Genomic DNA, 21,347 nt, shown 5'->3' with positions numbered 1-21,347 from the left:
AGTGTTTTACTGGAACACAGCCACACATCTGTTTATACACTGTCTATAGCTACCTTTGCACTATACCACAGAGGTGAGTAGTTGCAATAAGAAATGTGGCCTGTAAGCCTAAAAAGTTTACTGCCTGGTTCTTTCCTGAAAATGTTTGGATTTACCTGGCTGGCAAATGGAAATTATTTCCAAAGTTCAGATATAACTTTAACGGAAAATTGAAGCTATGTTAGCAGAATATTTAGAGAAGCAGGTTGAAATAAAATCTTGGAAAAATGCCTACATTTAGGAAATAGGAGATTTAAAGAATTGCCATTAAAAAAGAGCAAGTGACCAGGATGGTGACACATGCCTGTTATCCCAGCATTTTGGGAGGCTGAGGAAGGAGGATGACTTGAGGCCAAGAGTTTGAGACCAGCCTGGGCAATACAGTGAGACCCTATCTTTACCAAAAAAAAATTGTTTTAAATTAGCTGGGAATGGTGGTATAAGCCTGTAGTCCCAGCTACTCAGGAGACTAAGGCAGGAGAATTGCTTGAGCACTGGAGGTCAACCCTACAGTAAGCTATGATCACGCCACTACTACAGCCTGAGCGACAGAGTGAAACTCTCTCTAAAAACAAAAATTTAAAACAACAAGAGCATGTAAAGAAAATCAGTATGACATAGGATCATGGAATTCAAGAAAACACTGAGTTTCAAGAAACAGGCTGTGGTGAGCACTATTTAAAAGCCTGAGTTAAAAAAGGGAAAATGACATGGAAAGGGAAATGGTAGACTGGTTACAGCAAATGGCAGTGGGAAAATGAAGCAACATATATTGTCTTTTTTCAAGAACATTGGTACTGGTGAGAAGAACTTTCCAAAGGCATGAAAAGGGGATGAAATTAAGGGTACAGAGAGAGGATTTAGTTCTAAAGTGTTCTAGAAATTAAGCTTAATAAGGTATATCACCTTACCCAATATATTCATCTTTGTTCTCCTCAGTCACCAGAATATTGGAACCTCCCAACTTCAGGTCATGTGAAGTAACTTTTCCCAAAATCTCCATGTCAACAGAAAAGTACATTTCTAAGCCACATTCTTCAATGTTGTTATCTCTGGGTGAAATAAATATATATACACTAATTAACAAAATGAAACAAAATGGGTTTCAAAAAAATGACTTTTGCAAAACAAAATCTTCAAACCTTATCCAGATAAGGGAGTTATAAAATTCAGTATCAATAGATTCCAAATCCTTAATAGTAAGTTTTTTACTTAACATACGCTTGTAGAATGGTAAAGAGAAACCAGTATCGATAAACTTTCCATGAAATAGTGCCTGCAAAGAAAAATGAAAAATTTTATTTAAAATTTGCAAAATAACAATTTCTTAGAGAACAATGATAAAAGAAAAATCATGAGACTTCACAAGTAAACAAAGCATTCAGTAAGTGAATGGCATAAATCATGAAAACTAAAATATTATATAAAATGCTAGGTATGAAAAACAAAACAATCTATTTTATAACACATAGCTACAATAACATATATCAAAAATTGTATAGGATGATAAAAGACTTCTATTACCATACCCTGCCTCAATCTCCCTAAATGTTTTATAAATTGAATTAACCTAACTAGATAAGGAAATATAAAAGGGCCCTGTGCACCTGAAAAGGCAGCTCTCCCGTTCCTTTCTTACTCTCACCGTTGCCTGTGAGGCTTTTAGGACTAACCCCATCGTGCCTTCGCTCCTATTCACAATAGCCAACACAGGAAGCCCCAGACTCCCAGCAATTTTGGGGAACTAAAAAAATCCACTGAAGCTATTAATACTACCTTAGCTCCCTCATGAAGTTATGTCTTCTCTTACTCAGTTTAGATTCCATAGTCAATCGTTAAAATAACTACCTTCAAGGCGGGGTGCAGTGGCTCACACTTGTAATCCCAGCACTTTGGGAGGCTGAGGCGGGTGGATCATTTGGTCAGGAGATCAAGACCATCGTGGCTAACACAGTGAAACCCCGTCCTTACTAAAAATACAAAAAATTAGCTGGGCATGGTGGCACGCGCCTGTAGTCCCAGCTATTCAGGAGGATGAGGCAGGAGAACTGCTTGAACCTGGGAGGTGGAGGCTGCAGTGAGCCAAGATCGTGCCACTGCACTCCAGCCTGGGTGACAGAGTAAGACTCTGTCTCAAAAAATAAAATAAAATAACTCCCTTCAAACCCTACCTCCGCCAGTGTATTTCTAGCAAAATCCCAAGCCTAGCTAAATTCAACTCTCAGGTTACTCAATGCCTGTACCTAGGCAATGGAACATGCTAGAAATGCATAAACAACCAAGCTGACTGCTCCATGACCGATAGTCATATTTCGTCACTGGTCTGTTTCCTGGTAATCACATTTCCCTACTGCATTCACTCTCCCACTTTCCTAGATGACTATTTCATTCCTACTCTTCTTTCCTCAAATACTTACTTCTCCCCACTCCTTATTCTGAGTTGATGATCTTACTTCCTATTTCACAGAGGAAACAGAAGCAACCAGAAGAAAACTTTTGTGTGTTCTACTATATCTGCTCACTACTAGCATCTGAATCCATATAATCTTATTATAGATAATCTTTCTATCACTTGGTGTGTGTGCTAAATAAATCTCTTCCTCTCTCCAATTCAAGCCCATTGCTCTTATATTCCTTATATTCTGACTTTATCAAATTCTTTATCCTCTAACTTGGCAGTATAGTTTAGATGTTTGTTTCCTCCAAATCTCATGTTGAAATGTGATCCCCCAGCTGGATTCTTCATACAGAAGAATGAAACTAGAGTGCTACCTCTCATCATACACAAAAATTAACTCAAGATGGATTAAATACTTAAATATAAGACCTAAAACTATTAAAATCCTAGAAGAAAACCTAGGAAATGCCCTCTTGATATTAGCCTTGACAAAAAAATTTCTGGTTAAGTCCTCAAAAGAATTGCAACAAAAACAAAAATTGATAAATAGGACCTAATTAAACTAAAGAGCTTCTGCACAGCAAGAGAGAGGGAGTAAACTAACCTACAGAATGGGAGAAAATATTCACAAACTATGGATCCAACAAAGGTCTAATACCCAGAATTCATAAGGAACGTAAGCAAATCAACAAGAAAAAAAACCCATTAAAAAGTGGGCAAGCATAAACAGACACTTCTCAAAAGAAGATATATAAGCAGCCGCTGGGCGCGGTGGCTCACGCCTGTAATCCCAGCACTTGGGGAGGCCGAGGTGGGCGGATCACCTGAGGTTAGGAGTTCGAGACCAGCCCAGCCAACATGGTGAAAACCCATCTCTATTAAAAATACAAAAATTGGCTGAGTGTGGTGGTGCGTGCCTGTGGTCCCAGCTACTCAGGAGGTTGAGGCAAGAGAATTGCTTGAATCCAGGAGGCAGAGGTTGCAGTGAGCTGAGATCATGCCACTGCACTCCAGCCTTGGGTGACAGAACAAGACTCTTGTCTCAAAAAAAAAAAAAGGAAAGACAAGACATATAAGCAGCCAACAAAATATATGAAAAAATGCTCAATATCACTAATCAGAGAAATGCAAATCAAAACCACAATGAGACATGAGACACCATCTCATACCAGTCAGAATGGCTTTTGTTAAAACGTTAAAATAACAGATGTTGGCAAGGCTGCAGAAAAAAAAGAGACATATACTTTGTTCAGAATGTAAATTAGTTCAGCCACTTTGAAAAGCAGGTTGGAAATTTCTCAATGAACTAAGAGTTGAACTACCATGAGAATCAGCAATCCCATTACGGGGTATAGATATCTAGAGGAAAATAAATTGTGCTACCAAAGGACACATTCATTGTATGTTCCCCACAGCGCTACTCACAATAGGAAAGACCTAGAATAAATCCAGGTGCCCATCAATGGTGGACTGTAAGCACCATGGAATACTATTCAGCCATAAAAAGAATGAAATCATATCCTTTGCAACAACACAGATGCAGATGGAGGCCATTTTCCCAAGCCAACTACCAAATACTGCACGTTCTTACGTACAGGTGGGAGCTCAGCATTGGGCACACATGGACATAAATAGATGGGAAAAATAGACACCTGGGGACTACTATGGGAGGGAGAGAGGGAGGAAGGCAAGGGTTGAAAAACTACCTATTGGGTACTATGTTCACTACCTGAGCATGATGGGTTCAATCATACCCCAAACCTCAGCATCACACAATATACTTTTTTAATAAACCTGCACATATACCCCTGATTCTAAAATTAAACAAGAAAAACAAAGAATTTTGACCTGCAACTAATAGACTAATGCCCTGGTGAGTTCTCACGCTATTAGTTCCCTACAGAGCTGGTTTTAAAAAGAGTGTGGCACTTCCTCCCCACCCTTGCTTCCTCTCTCATCATGTGACTTTCATAGGAAGCAGTCTAAGGCCCTCACCAGAAGACGATGCTGGCACCATGCTTCTTGTACAGCCTGCACAGTCAAAGAAACCCCTTTTCTTTATAAACTATCCAGCCTCTGGTATTCCCTTATAGCAACACAAAACAGACTAAGATACTTAGTCATCACCATCAGCAATACAAATGTTTTATTCTCCTCCCATTCTTGACTCCATAAGCATTTCTAGTTAGTGACCAATTCTCTATGATTCCTTGTTTATATTTGCTGTATCCACTCTCCCTCCATTCTCTCTTGATTTTACTCCCATCAGTCTTTCCACCCTACCACTCATGAATAACTTTCACCTTTGCAGGTACAATGGTCAAACCCCAGGCTTCATCTTGCTCAGTCTATCAGTAACATATGACAGGGTTGATCATGTCCTCCTTCTTAAAACACACTTTCTTCTTCCCTTGTCCTCTGGGGATCACTCCTATTTGATTCTACTACCTCAGATCTTTTGTTGGTTACTTATCTCCCTGACTTATAATTGTCCTTGAACAACTTCTTCATCCATAATCACTCTATAAACAATCATATTGCCTTTTAATACTCTCTATGTGCCAAGAATTCCCAAATGCCTATCTCCAAACTAAATATCCTTTCATTGCCAGACTTATACCTCCAACTATCTCTTTTACGTCTCCATGTGGATGTCTACTTCAAACTTAACAAGCCAAACCTAAATATTCTGGATGTCTCCCACCCCCAAAATTTGCAACCAGACAAGCTAGTCATAAATATTGTTGCCATACTTGACTCTCTCTCACACCCTGCATCTAATCTGTCAGAAAACTGTTAGTTCTAACTTCGCAATATACCCAGAATCCAAATCACTTCTCACTTCCTCCACTGCTAGAAGACACAAGTCCAAGCCACTATTATCTTTCACCTGGATTTTTACAAATGATTTTCCTGATTCTATCCATGTTTTCCTATGCCCCCAATTATAGTCTGTCTTCTACATACTCGTAAAGCAAGCTTAATAAAATTTAAGTCAGATCATGTTAGTTAGATCAGGTCACTCATTGCCCTACTCAACTCTTATGTGAATTTCCTAAAGGTCCCACACAGCATCTCTCAATCTCATCTCCTATTACATTCTCTCTCATATCCTCTGCTGCAACTATACTGGTCTCTTTCTCAATCAAGAATGCACTCCCACATTAGAGCCTTTGTCTTGCTGTTCCCTATGCCTAGAATAGTCTCCAAGATATCTGCATGATTCAGTCCCTAGCTTTCTTCAATTTCTGTTCATGTGTCATCCATCAGTAAGGCTTCCTCTAACCACACCATATAAAAAAAAGCAACACACTCTTTCCTTCAGAATATATCTATTGATTATTTGTTTCTATCTAATGGAATTTAGGTCCCTGAGAGCAGGGACTGTGTATTCTTTTTATCTCTGGAGCCTAAAACAGTGCTTGGCATTACAGCAGACTGTCAATAAATTTTTGCTGAATGAATTAACAGATAATAAAGTGCAAATAAATAGGTAAATAAATAAATACAAACACTTCCCAAAAGACAATAGTTCCATAAGGGCTTCTGCAAAGCTCTTAAAATTCCAAAAACAATCAAATACAATTATTAGATAGCTCAGATTTTCCTTTTATTGAAAAGTAGGCTGGGAGTGGTGGCTCACATTTGTAATCCGAGCACTTTGGGAGGCCAAGACAGGCGGATCACTTCAGCCCAGGAGTTTGAGACCAGCCTGGGCAACATGATGAAACCCCATCTCAACCAAAAATACAAAAAAATTAGTTGGCATGGTGGCGCGAGCCTGTAGTCTCAGCTACTTGGGAGGCTGAGGTGGGAGGATCGTTTGAGTCCGCAAGGTGGAGGTTGCAGTTAGCTGAGATCACGCCACTGCACTCCAGCCTGGGCAACAGAGTGTGATCCTGTCTCAAAAGAATTAAAATTTTTTCTATTAAAAATAAATGAACAAATAAAAGCAGTCATACTATAAATGGGTTTTAATTTTAAAAATGAAAGGACTTTTAAAGACTAAGTGGCTGTATAAACATAATCTTCATATTCATAATCTTGATTTTATACAGGTACTCAAAAATACATTTTTACATTCTCCAGGGAAACTTTCTTGGTAATAAAATTTGTGAATAGCAAATATAATACTTATCCTTTTTTTTTTAAAGCCTTCTGTAATACATTTGTAACAAATTTAAATAAATAAAAATAACAAAGTCAGGAACTCACCATGGCAATAAAACGACCAATGAAACAGAAGTATGAAAGATGGTCTGGATTAATGGTTGATGCTGGATTTATCTGCAGACAATAGTTGTTCTTGCCCGCATACTCAAATAAGCAATACATTGGGTTCAAAACTTCATGTGAAAGCAAGAAAAACCATTCTCTATAAGAAAGTCAAGGTTATTTTTTAGCATTAATATGTGAATTTAAAAACAGATCTTAAATATACTCATATATACATCATACCTCTGCTCAATACTCTTTAAGAACTCCACTGCCCAATTCTTTGGCCCTCCATCCAAGTTCTTCTATGATCTGGCTCTCCATTTAAGTTACCTGCTAGTTTTGATGTGGCCAAACTACAAATTCACTGATCCTCATATAGATATAACATGCTTATCTGTATGCCACACTTTTGCTTGGATATGTCTCCTCAACTTCAATTCAGCTTAAATCCCACTTCAACAATTTTTTGAGGCAATTTCCAGTGTATTTGTATTAATATCAGTCACTGAATACTCTGTTGTAACAATCTCACAATATTAATTCATTTTTATGCACATGACTTGCCCCATCCATCAGACTGTAAGTTTCTCAAAGGCAAAAGCCATGTATTTTTTTTGTATTCTTAATTCTTACAAGCACTCTAGGATGTATATACAATAGGTTTTAATGTACATTTGCAGGTGATACCGAGATACACAGCACTGCTGCTATTTAACAGTTTTAACTTTATTGTCATTGCATTAAAAATGAAACTAAAATTTAAAAGGTTAAATCTTTAAATGTGATAAGCAATCTCTAACCTTTTACCACCCATTTTAAAGTCCAATATGTGAAATCCAACTAGATAAAGGTATTACAAGATAAACCCAATCTCTAAAAGGTTCTTTTCAACAGCAGTTTCTTCTAAAGAAGGGTTCCAAACTCAGATGCTTACAGTGATCTGTAAGTACAAGGGGATTCCTTCTCTATTCTCTAGATGGGGCTCACATTCTCTGCTTAGCCACAATCCTCCATTCCTTATATAGCTGCTAAATTATTGGTTTTAAGGAAGAAGAATTTCTAGGCATATTATCATAGTCCTCAAACAACTGGGCAGTGGTGGACACTGTAGTGAAACAGAATATATGCTAATCTACAGGGGAAACAGCGACTCTGATTCAGCCCACTGATGCCACGTGAGAAGGCAGGATTGTGGGTTGAGTGTTTTAAAGAGATGTCAGAAATCTTCATTCTTAAGCATAATCTATTGATTTTCAAATGTCATCAAGTAATTTAAAAACTGTAAAATCACAATGAGGGCCACCTCTATGTAGGCTACATCTGGCCTGGCAGCCTGTTAATAAATGCTTTTCTAAAGCTTATAAAACACAATCGCTGATACTGCCTGAAGGGCAGAGAAGGGAGTCCTCAACAAAATCAACTAGAAATAGTAAACACCAATTATTAAAACTAAGTCCAGTTGTAACATAGTAGTAGTTGAACCAAGTGACTTCCCTCTATGATGAGGCTGAAGTAAGACATGCCCCAGGTAAGAGGATGGAGCAGGTCTAGTGAGAGTGTGTTTAGACACATATATAAAAACTAGGAATAAACCCTCCAGATGCTTCAGATAATTTTTAGCAAACAACAGCCCAGAGAAAACTGAATCAATTCAAAAGAAGAATGGCTAAAACATGGCATCTAACCTTTCCCCTGATGCTAGCAGAAAAGGAAGAAAAATTCCTAACTAGCAAAAGGCAAAAGAATTAACTTTCAACATATTCTTCTCAATACTCTCAAATAAACTGAAGAGACACAAGAGGTTGAAAAAATTATGCGACAACAGATGAACTAGCAGAGCCTAAAGAAGAAAATGAAGAAAACAGTAAAACCACTAATGAAGAAAAATCACATTAGAAGCAGCAAAACGTAGGGCAGTACTGCAAACAGTGACATGAGGATAGGCTTGAGAAAAATCAAAATAAAATGGAAAAGCACAAAGATAAAAATGATCAGAGAAAAGATGACAGACATGTAAGACTGACAAAGGAGATTCCACATACCCATGACTGATGTTCCTGAAGAAAAATGGAACAAATGGAACAGAAAAAATATTCAAAGACATAATAGAAGAAAACTTCCCTGACATTAAGGAAGATCTTAATATATTCCTAAAAAAAGATACAAAACAATCAACAGTGAAATTATTGAACTTCAGGAAAAAGGGCTGTGTGGGCACCCAAAGGAAAAATAAGGTTCCTACAAGGGGCTGGCCTCACACTTCACAGTACTAACATTCAATGCTAGAAAACAGTAAAGCAATGTGAGTATTGGAAAAACAAGTGTGCGAGAAATTTATATCTAGTGAAATTGTTGTTTATATGTAAAAGCAACAGAGAACATTATGCAAAGACTGTAGGAATATATCAATCCTGTAAACTCTTTAATAAACCATTTGATGAATCTAGCCCACCAATACATGAATTAAATAAAAAATTTAGGAATAAAAAAATCATGTTATGGAGGAACTAGCTATATTCATTAAAACCATCAAAATATAAAACTTAGACCCAAATTGTTGAGGCAAATAAGGGCTCAGATAAGAATGTAAATGTTAATAAAGACACACTGTAAAAATACCATATTTCCTCATTTCTAAGATGTACCTTTCTTATGTCTGAACATTTCTGAAATTGAGATAAACTCACAATAGATGCAATATGAACATTTATTATGATAGGCAGTGTTTCGTTTCTGGAAAAGTTTAATGATGTTGTAAATGAGGAAATATGCTAATATAAACAAAACTCTGATAATTCCACATATATTATCACGTTATCTATTCCCACCAGTTGTACTTGGTTCTGTATCTCTTTTTGCCAGTTGTGTTAAAACTGTGATTTTGTAATTCTGTACACGTCTGAAATGAGTTCAAAAAAGCAGTTGTTTCTATGAAAATCAAGTTTGAATTCTTTAGAAAGATTTAATCAAAATGTTTTGCTAAACAATAAATTGTTGCCAAATTAGGCTGGGGCAGAACAAATAAGGGACAAATTAAAAAATAAAAGGATTTTCCACCCATATTGCTTCACAAATGTCTACTGTTAACAATATATTTAGTGAATGTAGAAAACTTTATTCCCAAAAGAGACTCAGATTGGACTAAAAACATAAACATAAAACCAACACATGATGTTACAATAGCAAAAAATAAGAATGTATGCATGCTAATCCATTAATTATGATATTTCCGTACAACAAAATATTGTACAGCCATTTTAAAAAAGAAAATATTCAGACTGAGTGCTGTGCCTCACACCTGTAATCTCAGTACTTTGGGAGACCAAGGTTGGGGGAATCTCTTGAGCCCAGGAGTTCAAGATCAGCCTGGGCAAAACTGTGAGACCCTCATTTCTACAAAAAGCTTTAAAAACTTTTTTTTCTTTTCCTGAGACAGCGTCTCGCTCCATCACCCAGGCTGGAGGGCAGTGGCACGATCTCGGCTCACTGCAAGCTCCACCTCCCAGGTTCATGCCATTCTCCTGCCTTAGCCTCCCGAGTAGCTGGAACTACAGGTGCCCACCACCATGCCTGGCTAATTTTTTGTATTTTTAGTAGAGACGGGGTGTCACCGTGTTAGCCAGGATGGTCTCGATCTCCTGACCTCGTGATCTGCCCGCCTTGGCCTCCCAAAGTGCTGGGATTACAGGCGTGAGCCACCACGTCCAGCCTTTAAAAACTTTTTAAAAAACAAGAAGAAAAAAGAAATAAACAAATTCACTCACTCACTGTATATATGCTAACATAGAAGTCCACACTATATAAAAAAATAAAATCAGATCCTACATTTTGTACACTGTATGATTAATTCTGTTAAAAAAAGCAGCAAATATATACTATATTACACATATATACGAATTTACATATATGTAAAGAAGATGTATAGAAAGATAACCAAGAGTAGTAATAATAATAATGGTTACCGTGTGTATTTTTGAGAAAAATTCCGGATTGTTAATTCAAAAATTTAATACAATATATTCACATATGTTTTCAAGAATACTTTCCCTGCATACAATGAGATATACTTATTTCAAGGCAGATATGTGTTTTTTATTTTACCTCGCTAGGCCACCATAATCAAGTCCTTCTTCTCCTCTAAATATTACATATAAGCGCCTCCTCAAGTCATAGGGTTTTAATGCCATAATCTAATTAAAAACAAAAACATGAATATTAAATACTCACATGCAATACAAGTTCTTTTCAAAACAATTTAAATTTAATCTCTATTTTCAAAATAACACATTTCCTTATCTTATACAACGCTTTTAACTCAAGAGATGAATTGGTTTCTTTCACAAACTAGATGAAGACATACATATCAATCTGTTAAGTTTTTCCTGACTCACTTTCACATATAGTTGACCTCTAAACAACATGAGTTTAAGTCAACATGGTGAATGCACAGGTCCACTTATACTTGAATTTTCTTCAGCCTCTGCCACCCCTGAGACAACAAGGCCAAGCCCTCTTCCTCCTCCTCAGCCTATTCAATGTGAAGACAATGAGAATGAAGACCTTTACGATGATCCACTTCTACTTAATGAATAGTATATGTATTTTATCTTCCTTATGATTTTCCAAAAAAAGTTTCTTTTCTCTAGCTTACTTTATTATAAGGATACAGTATACAGGCCAGGTACAGTGGCTCACGCCTGTAATCTCAGCACTTTGGAAGGCCAAGGCAGGCGGATCACGAGGTCAGGAGATCAAGACCATCGTGGCTAACATGGTGAAACCCCGTCTCTACTAAAAAATACAAAAAATTAGCCAGGTGTGGTGGTGGGTGCCTGTAGTCCCAGCCACTCGGGAGGCTAAGGCAGGAGAATGGTGTGAACCTGGGAGGTGGAGCTTGCAGTGAGCCGAGATCGTGCCACTGCACTCTAGCCTGGGCGACAGAGTGAGACTCTGTCTCAAAAAAAAGAATACAATACATATATTATACAAAATATGTGTTAATTGACTCTACATTATTGGTAAGGCTTCCGGTCAATGGTAGGTATTAGTAGTTCAGTTTTGGGGTAGTCAAAAGTTATACATGGCTTTTCAACTGTGCAAGGGGTCAGCACCCCTAGCCCCCGTGTTGTTTAAGGGTCAACTATACTCTTTCCTCCTTCTAGTATTAAATGATAGTTCTACTTTGGGTTAATGACAAGAGAGGAAGAGTTTGACACAAAAGGCTTTTAAGGTTAAAAATATTATCTCCCCTGCTGGTTTCCCCAAACTGTACCAAAATCTTCCAACAGGTAAATTTTTCTGACTAGCAGTACTTAAGAGGCAAAAGACTTTGTTCTGCATCCTGTTTATACCACACATTCCATTTCTCAGTAGGAAAGGAACTCAGCTATAATGAGCAATTATTTATACAATGATGAATTTATTCACAGGCTAGTATAACTTAAAAACAATACCTATACCAAATTTTCATAATCTTTAATAGCTTACATCAAGGTTACTAGTAAGTAGGCTTTACTTTGGATAGAAATAAATTACATTCCACACATATGTCAGGACTAGAGCCAAGACTGGCAGGTCTGGGTTGGAACACAGCTCATCAGCATGCCTCCTTTGGGGCAGTCGTGGACTCAGTGCTATACATCAAATAGACCATGATTCTTCCCAAGACAGGGTAAAAAGCAAACTACAGTCTACCATGAATTCAGATGTACATTTACTAAAATCAATCCAGAGTTTAGAACAAGTTGACCTATTTACACTTAGTTTGCTAAGAATTTATTAACTCAAAAGAAAAAATCAACTTGATAATAGTTTAAGTATCATGCCCAAAGTCCAATCGTAAAATTAAGCTATGGTTTGAAATTCTCTTGGGGCTCAGAGCATCATTACTCCATTTTGGCTTGTACAGAGTATAAATAAAAGTCCCTGTATGCCTGAGTACATAGCATAATTTGGTTCATCATTGTAAGACTACTGGGGGAATCAGACGTCTCATTATGAAAAATTCTCCACTTCACTGGGAAAAAACTGACAATACAGTATTTGGATTATTTATCCTTAAATATTCTGCAGATGACTCAGGAAAGGAAGAAATACTGCATTCATTTATTTGCTCATCAAATATTTATTGAATACCCTCTATGTGCAAAAGCACTATTCTAGGTACTAGGCAGAATAGCAGTAAACCAATAGTCCCTGCTCTCATGGAGCTCACATTCTAGTAAGGAAGACAAAATACACTATGTTGGGTGGTTATGAAAAAGAATAAAGCACCATAAATGGCTGGAATGTGACTGTGAGGGAGAAGAGCAGGACTGCCATCTTAAAATAGTAAGCTCAGAGAAGGTCTCTCTGAGATCACATTTAAACAGAAACATAAAGGTGAGAATAAACAGTTATTAAAGGAATTCTCAAATGGAATACAGTATCTACCAATTTAATTTTAATTTGATAGCATTATCAAAACTTTGAGGTAATAAATTCTTAGCTAAGTATTGTGTCAAAACAGAATCAACTTGTTCCAAAAGCTGTTTAAGCTTTATTTTAGTAAATACACATCTAAATTCATGATATGTCTCTCAGTCTCAGTACCTTTACCTATAACATGGAGATACAATAAGAGCTATCTCAAAGGGATGCTGTGAGGACGAATGAAATAAAATGAGAAATGTAAGATGCCGGTGTTTTGCAAATGATAATCACTCAGTATATGGGAGGGTTCAGTCTAACTATGATTAAAATGGGCACTCAGGCCAGATGCAGTGGCTCAAGCCTGTAATCCTAGCATTTTACGAGGCCCAGGTGGGTGGATTGTTTGAGCCCAGAGTTCGAGACCAACCTGGGCAACATGGCGAAATTCCATCTCTATTTAAAAAAACAAAACAAAACAAAACAAAAGCACTCAACAAGTGGCGGTGGCAGTCATTATTATTATAGTTGTGTTCTGGGTGGTTTAAAAATCTCTAAAACCCTAACTTTCTTTAGATGCACAGAATACAATGAGACAAATAGTGTTTTATTCTGCTAAAATCCTCCTTACCTGTTGGAAGGAATCTTCAAACAATGTCTGCCGGGACACATTGATCTTTACATGACTGGGTAGTGCATTAGACTAAAAACAAAAATAATATCATAATATCATCTGAGTTATAGTATATGTATTGTATAAAGAGAAGACTAAATTATTGAGTATAAGATTTATTTACCACTGTAGTACCTGGCACAAATAACGGAAGTGAGCAAGTTTCCACCTAAAACTGCGTTCATAAGCAATTTGTGGACCACCTTTAGTTCTAAAGAAAAACAAAAATAAACCAAATTAACTCATAATAAAGTTGAATATTTAGTATTCAGTACAAAATCAGAGTGTACTAAAGTCCTACAAAATACCACAGTAAGTTTTTTGCTGGGAGAGAAGGGTATACATACATGGTGGGCCAAAAGAAGCTCAAGTAATGGGGACTATTACAGCAACAGGACACACACATACACAAAGAAGGACATTGTATTTATGGCTGGATCTTTTGTTAGTGAGTTAAATGAAATATCAAAGTCTACTACAGACTATTTCAAAGAAAATCTTTGATAATCCTTAAATCTAAGGAAGACAGAGGCTCCAGACAGAAGAGACGTGGAAGGAAATTCTACCACATCCTAAGCCTAACCTAAAACCCAAACAAATATTACTGGAGATAATAAGCAAAGCAAAATCAAATTCCTAGAAACAACATTGTCATCCAGATCACATGGTTCAGGTGGTCAATGAGAGAAAAGGCAGAGTTGGCGGCATGGCACCTAGGAATACAGGTTTTACAATATGGTTTGACTCACAGTGACAGAGCCTGGATCTCTTGCCTATTGACTGAGGGCCTGACAGGCATAAAGAACTTTCATAATCTTAAGGAACACTTTGGAACAGATGAAAAATGTTCTCTTGTGTTGTCAGGTTCAAGTGAATTCACTTATTCAAAAAGCATTTACTGAATGCATAGCTGGTACCTGGCTTTCTTCTAGACAGTGACTGCATTACTTATTAATAGGTAAAAATGCCTGTTTTGTGGAGTTTATGTACTAGTGAAGGAGATAAGACAAAAAAAATAATAAGTAAGTAATGTACAAATGTCTTATCACTCCTGACCTAGAACGATAAAACAATAAAAAAGGCATTGTTAAAAGGACAAAGGATAAGGAGTGATATGAGAAGCATTTTGTAATTTTCAAAAGGGTAAAAAGAATAGAGCTCATAGACAAAGTGACATTTGAGCAAAAACATGAAGGAGAGGGCAAAAGCCATACGGAGTTTCGGGAAAAGAGCATACCAGGCAGACGGAATAAGGGCTAAGACCCAAGGTGAAAGCTGAAGGTGTTGAAGGCACAGCTAGTGGCCAATGAAGCTAATCCACGGTGAATGGGGAGGAGCGAAAACCAAGAAGAGGTTGAAGAGATAAGAGGGGTCACATCCTATAAGACCATTTAGGCTGTTGTAAAGTGTGCTTTTTTACTCTTATTGAGATGGAAACCATGGAAGGGTTTTGTGCAAATAAATGACTTTTAATTTAACTTTTGTTTTGGAAATTCAGTCTCTGTGCTGTATGGAGAATAACAACATTGTACAAGGTGTGGGAAGAAAGCAGAGAGAGGACTCTGCTACCAAGCCAGGCAACAGATAATGGTAGCTTGGACCAAAATGGTGGCAATGGGGGTGGTGAGACATAGCTGGATTCTAGATATGTTTTGAAGTTGAGGTAACTAGAATTCTTGATGGACTTTTTGTAAGGTAGGAGAGATAGAGGAGTTGTGGATGATTCCACATTTTTTTTTTCCTAAGATGGGAGTTTCGCTCTTGTTGCCTAGGCTGGAGTGCAATGGTGCAATCTTGGCTCACTGCAACCTCTGCCTCCCGGGTTCAAGCAATTCTCGTGCCTCAGCCTCCTGAGTAGCTGGGATTACAGGCACATGCCATCACGCCTAGCTAATTTTACCATGTTGGCCAGGCTGGTCTCGAACTCCTGACCTCAGGTGATCCACCCGCCTTGGCCTCCCAAACTGCTGGGATTATAGGCGTGAGCCACCACGCCAAGGTGATTCCAAATTTTTGACCCAAGCACATGCTAGAGTGGAGTTATCATCAGCTGTGACAGGGAATATCACAGGTAGGGCTGGGTTTTTGTTGTTGTTGTTACAATTTTTTTTTTTTTTTTTTAGAGACGGGGTCTTGCTATGTTGCCCAGGCCAGTCTCAAACTCCTGGGCTCAAGTGATCTACCCGCCTCAACCTCCCAAAGTGCTGGGATTACAGGCGTGTGCCACCATGCCTGGCCAGAGAGCAGGTTTTACAGGACCTATCAAGAAGCAGTTACAAGTGGAGATGTCAATAAGCAGCTGAATATAGAAAGCAAAATTTCAAGTGAGAAGTCTGAGCTAAATTTATGAGTCATTAACAGGCACATGTTTTAAAAGCATAATACTGAATAAGATGCATCAAGAGAATGACTGTAGTTAACAAAAAAAAAAAAAGAAGCTTAGGAAAAAAAGGAGGACTCGGCAAAATAAAGAAAGAAGAACAGAAAAGCAGAAGGAAATCAAGAAAGTATGGCTCACAGCACTACTTTTGCCAGGAGAGAGAAATGTATTGTGTCAAATGTTCCTGATAAGTCAAATCAGGTAGGACTGCAAACCAATGCCTGGATTAACAATGTGAAGATCATTGGTGCCCTTGCAAATTCAGTGTCATGGGAACTTCCTTGGAGTTGGTTTAAAGGAGAAACTATGAACAGCAATACAGAGATAACTGTGCAAGTAGCTTTCCTGTAAAGGCGAGCAATAAAAATGAATTGTGGGCTGGGTGTGATGGCTCATGCCTGTAATCCCAGCACTTTGGGAGGCCAAAGCAGGTGGATCGCCTGAGGTCAGGAGTTCGAGACCAGCCTGGCCAACGCGGCGAAACCCCATCTCTACTGAAAATGCAAAAATTAGCTGGGCGTGGTGGCGGGTGCCTGTAATCCCAGCTACTCGGGGGGCTGAGGCAGAAGAATCGCTTGAACCCAGGAGGCGGAGGTTGCAGTCAGCTGAGATCGCATCATTGCACTCCAGCCTGGGCGACAGGAGAAAAAGTCCATCTCAAAAAAAAAAAACAAAAAAATGAACTGTGATCAAACACATTGGTAAAGGGAAGAGCTGTAATTTCAGTTTTTTTTGCTTTTTTTTAATATCTAGGAGAAATAACAGCTGATAAGAATAATTTAGTAGAGAAATAAAACCTGATAATGCAAGACAAAGGTGATAACTGTTGGAGCAATTAAGTAGAAAAGTGGGGGTAGGAATCGAATGTACCAGCAGAGGGACAAGACTTTGATAATAACAATGACAGTTCATCTATAGGAACAGGAGGGAGGAGAGATGGTAGGAGACAGACAGACATGGTGGTACAACTTTGCAAAAGACCTTTTAGGATTGCTTCTATTTTCTTAGTTATGCAAAGACATTACACCTTAGAGTAAGAATGAAGGAGAGATCTGTCAACTGCTTAATTAAGGTATCTTTAAATCTGGAAAATCATTTCACTGACCATCTCATTGCAGCAGTGTGATGTGGCAGTTAAGAGCACAGAGTCTAGACAGAGACTGACTGTCATCGTTAGAAACCAGCTCCACTGCTTGCCTTATAACGTTGCACAGTTAGTTATGCTCCCTATACTTCTCCTCACTTGGTAAAGGGAAAAATAATAGTATCTACCTCAAGGGGTTATTAGAAGATAAAATGAGTTAATACCTATGAAGTACTTAGAACAATCCTTGGCACACAGTAATCACTACATAAATAGTTGCCATTGTTATTATTAAGGAATTACATGCTGCAAATCCATTGTCAAATGAGAGCAAAGACAGCTATACTAAGGTTTCACTTGTGTAGGTTTTCTTGAACCAAAAAGTAAAATGTTTTGCTAAACTTGAGGATAAATTACAGACTAAATCTCATGTGCTCACTAAGCAGTATTTAAAGGAGAACTTCAGGTTTTTACTCACACAGATGACTTCCCATTGCGAGGATCTTTGAATGTTGTTGTTCTTGTGTTATGATCAACAAAGTACCTTACACCTTCACGAGTATATCTAATTTCCCAGCCTTCTGGCAGGGGTTCTTCATTCTGTAAGCTAAAAGATAAAATCACAAGATGAACCTTTTCTAGGTACTAAAAATATCTTATTCAAGGTTGGTTGGTTCTACCTACTGATATATGCAAGACGACTTAAGGCTGCTGTATATACATACCCTTGAGTTCTTGGATCTTCCCACTGGGTTGTTTTTGTGTTATGATTCACAAAGTAAACCCTGTCTGTTGAATCCACTCTTTTTTCTGAAATATAAAGTGAGTATAATATTTAATAACTATTTAGGATCTATATATAAAATAAGGAACATATATAATTATATATATTATACATTTTATATATATAAAAACATATCAGGGATATATGTATCCCTTATTATATATTATAGAATATATTATATAGAATAAAATATATAAATATATATTATATTATAGATAATTATATAGAATAAAATATATATTATATATTTTATAATATTATATATATTATAGATAATTATATAGATATAATATATATTATAGATAATTATATAGAATATAATATATATTCTATAATATATAATTTTATAATATATAATCTATTCTATAGATTCTGTATATTATATATAATATACATATATATCCCTTATAATGTATACTATATATAAAATATACATATATATCCCTTATAATATATATTTAATATGGATTATATATTCTATATAGAATATATAATCCATATTAAATATATATTATAAGGGATATATATATGTTAAGGGACATATGTAAGGGAGATATATATATATAAAATAAGGGATATATATATATGGAGATTATATATATCTCCCTTATAGATCATTAGCAAAAACAGCTTACCCCAGCCTGGTGGCAAAGGTCCATAAGGGTCATTTTCTGCAGCTAACATCGAAGCCTGATTGGAGAAAAGATTAGGGAGAGAAATAAAATAACAGTGTTTTACTATGAAAGTAGAAATAAGCCAAGCACATGGCAGAATCCCATTTTATAATAATTTTCTAAAAATATGATAAGGGGCTGGGCGCAGTGGCTCACGCCTGTAATCTCAGCACGTTGGGAGGGCAAGGTGGGAGGATTACTTAAGCCCAGGAGTTCAAGACCAACCCGGAAGATCCTGTCTCTATTTAAAAAAAATTTTTTTTTTAATTAGCCAGACGTGTTGGCACATGCCTAAAGTCCCAGCTACTTGGAAGGCTGAAGTGGGAGGATCACTTGAGCCCAGGAGGTGGAGGCTACAGTGAACTGTGATCACACTACTACTGTCCAGCCTGCACAACAGAGCGAGAAGCTGTCTCAAAAATATATCTATATTATTATATAGACAGATAGACAGATAGGTCTACATTATAAGGAAATATAGCAATTTCAAGACACAAAGTTCCTTGTTTTTTGAGACAGGATCTTCCTGCTCTATTACCCAGACTGGGGTGCAGTGGTGTGATCTCAGCTCACAGCAGCCTCTGCTTCCCGGGCTCAAGCAATCCTCTCACCTCAGCAACAACTGAGTAGCTGGGACTACAGACATGCGCCACCACACCTGGCTAATATTTGTATTTTTTGTAGAGACAAGGTTTTGCCATGTTTCTGAGGCTGGTCTCGAACTCCTAGGCTCAAGCGATCCACCCACCTCGGCCTCCCACGGTGCTGGGACTACAGGTGTAAAAGCCACTGCTCTCAGCCAAGACAGAAAGTTCATAAAATGTCATGAAGAGGAGACTATCAACTAATCAATTATTAGTTTTTCTAAAATGATTTAAAAATAATACACTGGCATCAATACTTTACTCTCCCAGTCCTTCCATACTAATCTATAGAGGGAAGATGAAATGGGAGAAGAACATATAGAAAATTATGTTTAAATAAGGCAATATTATTTGTTTAAAAACAGAAGTTATCACAATTTTCTTTAAAACAAATGCCCACTAATAAAACTAACACTCAACTCCAGTATCATTTATAGAAATAAACTTTTAATTAGTATCTTTTATATTTTCATACACACATAAAAACACATTTTTATGTATGCCTCCATTCTTATAACCTAGAAATATATTCTGAAGAAAATATAAGCATTCTATCAAGAATTCTATAATAATGACAAACATAAAAATCATTACCTGAAAAATAATTTCTTAAAGTATATGCATCTTGATGAATATAATCTTGTAACAGACCCTGTTAATTATACTCAATATTTATCTTCCACCTGTTCTTGAAAACCAAATCCCTATTTTGTTGGAGGTAGAAACGTGGCCATAAAGATCATTCCATTCCCCCTCCCCTGCAGCTGAGTTGTTAGAGTGACCAATTCTGGCCAATGAGGTGTAGGCAGAAGGCCATGGTGAGGGCATCCTTCGCTAAGTAAAAAAGGCAAGGGCTTGCAACAACAGAGCCATCAGCCCTTTCAATTCCTCTTTCTCTTTCTTCTTGCCTAGACTATGGATGTGAGGCCCACAGCGCAGCGCTCCATATAAACGAAGTAACAGGCCTGAAGTGCGATATGGATGGCAGAGCAAAAGGGCAGAAAGAACCCGGGTCCTTCATGACACTACTGAGTCAACGCAGCACTTAGACTTTTACCCCAGACTTGATGTTGTACTGAGATAATTAAACCTCAATGTGTTTAAGGAGATTCTATTACTTGCAAGATAACATTGTTCTGATACACATGTTACCTCATTCTGCCCTGTTCACCAAAGGTTTTCATGTGTACAGGTAAGTCCAACCAAAAACAAAGCTATATATATTACTTTTTATGTATGTATATAGCTATATATATTACTATATATACCACACGGTATAATCACTATATATAGCTAAACTATGGAACCTTACCACAGATTTCTGTACAAGTCATGGAAGAATCAGCAATTGAAGGCAGCAGGAAACGCTATGGAAACTAGGCTGCCCACTCCCTCCCTGCTAGCTACATATAACCAGGAGAGTAGGTCAACCTGCAAATGAGAACTTACTATTTAACCTCTGAAAAAAATGTGGTTGAAAGAGCCAGACTGCGGCAGGATTTTGGAGAAAGTTACTTACATTTTCTTTCTATGTCTCTTTCCTACTTCCTTTCAATCTGCTAGCTGCTATATTTTAGGTTTCTTCAAGCTGCCTCAAAACACTATCTGTAGTTGTCCAGTACTTAAAATTTATCTTTTCTACCTCCTATGATCACACCACTTATCAGAGGAGTTTTGTTTTGTTTTTTCCACTCCTCTCACGGATGTTTGCTTATGGCAATAAGTAAATCACCAATTGGTCAAATTTTCAGACAGCATTAGGTTTTTTGGATAAAACTTTCGAGTTCTACAAACATCTTTGATGGGGCAAAACAGATGAGCGTTGCTTCTTAGAATCTGGGAAGAGAATCAGAATAGGTAGAATACTGCAAGACTGGCTCTAAGTAAAATCATAAGGTAACTGGTTTTGTTGAAAGCAAACAAAATTATTATAAAAGTGGAGGATTGAAAATTAGTAAAAATATTATTTTATTAAGAAATGCATTTATGAAACTACCCCTTAGTAAGGATATAAAACTTAATGTATAAGTTATATTAGTAAACTA

The 21,347-nt window shown here is 37.2% G+C and overlaps 1 protein-coding gene across 11 annotated transcripts in view; it reads right to left on the bottom strand.

Moving 5' to 3' along the window:
- Positions 1-21,347, bottom strand: part of WWP1 (WW domain containing E3 ubiquitin protein ligase 1) — a 127,847-nt gene that overhangs the window by 23,196 nt on the left and 83,304 nt on the right. For all 11 annotated transcript variants that reach the window (XR_008528061.2, XR_008509176.2, XM_024250992.3 and 8 more), the window contains 9 exons: positions 18,620-18,674; positions 17,926-18,010; positions 17,679-17,807; positions 13,872-13,947; positions 13,695-13,766; positions 10,757-10,845; positions 6,653-6,812; positions 1,182-1,315; positions 951-1,091 (listed from right to left, as the gene is read on the bottom strand). Coding sequence is in view for 9 of the 11 variants with exons in the window: in XM_024250992.3 (XP_024106760.1) it covers positions 951-1,091; positions 1,182-1,315; positions 6,653-6,812; positions 10,757-10,845; positions 13,695-13,766; positions 13,872-13,947; positions 17,679-17,807; positions 17,926-18,010; positions 18,620-18,674 (941 nt within the window). In the remaining 2 variants the exon portion in view is untranslated. The remainder of the gene's footprint in view (positions 1-950; positions 1,092-1,181; positions 1,316-6,652; positions 6,813-10,756; positions 10,846-13,694; positions 13,767-13,871; positions 13,948-17,678; positions 17,808-17,925; positions 18,011-18,619; positions 18,675-21,347) is intronic.

Source organism: Pongo abelii, chromosome 7, assembly GCF_028885655.2.
Source record: "Pongo abelii isolate AG06213 chromosome 7, NHGRI_mPonAbe1-v2.0_pri, whole genome shotgun sequence".
Taxonomy (NCBI): domain Eukaryota; kingdom Metazoa; phylum Chordata; class Mammalia; order Primates; family Hominidae; genus Pongo; species Pongo abelii.
This window is presented reverse-complemented; position numbering and strand designations above follow the sequence as displayed.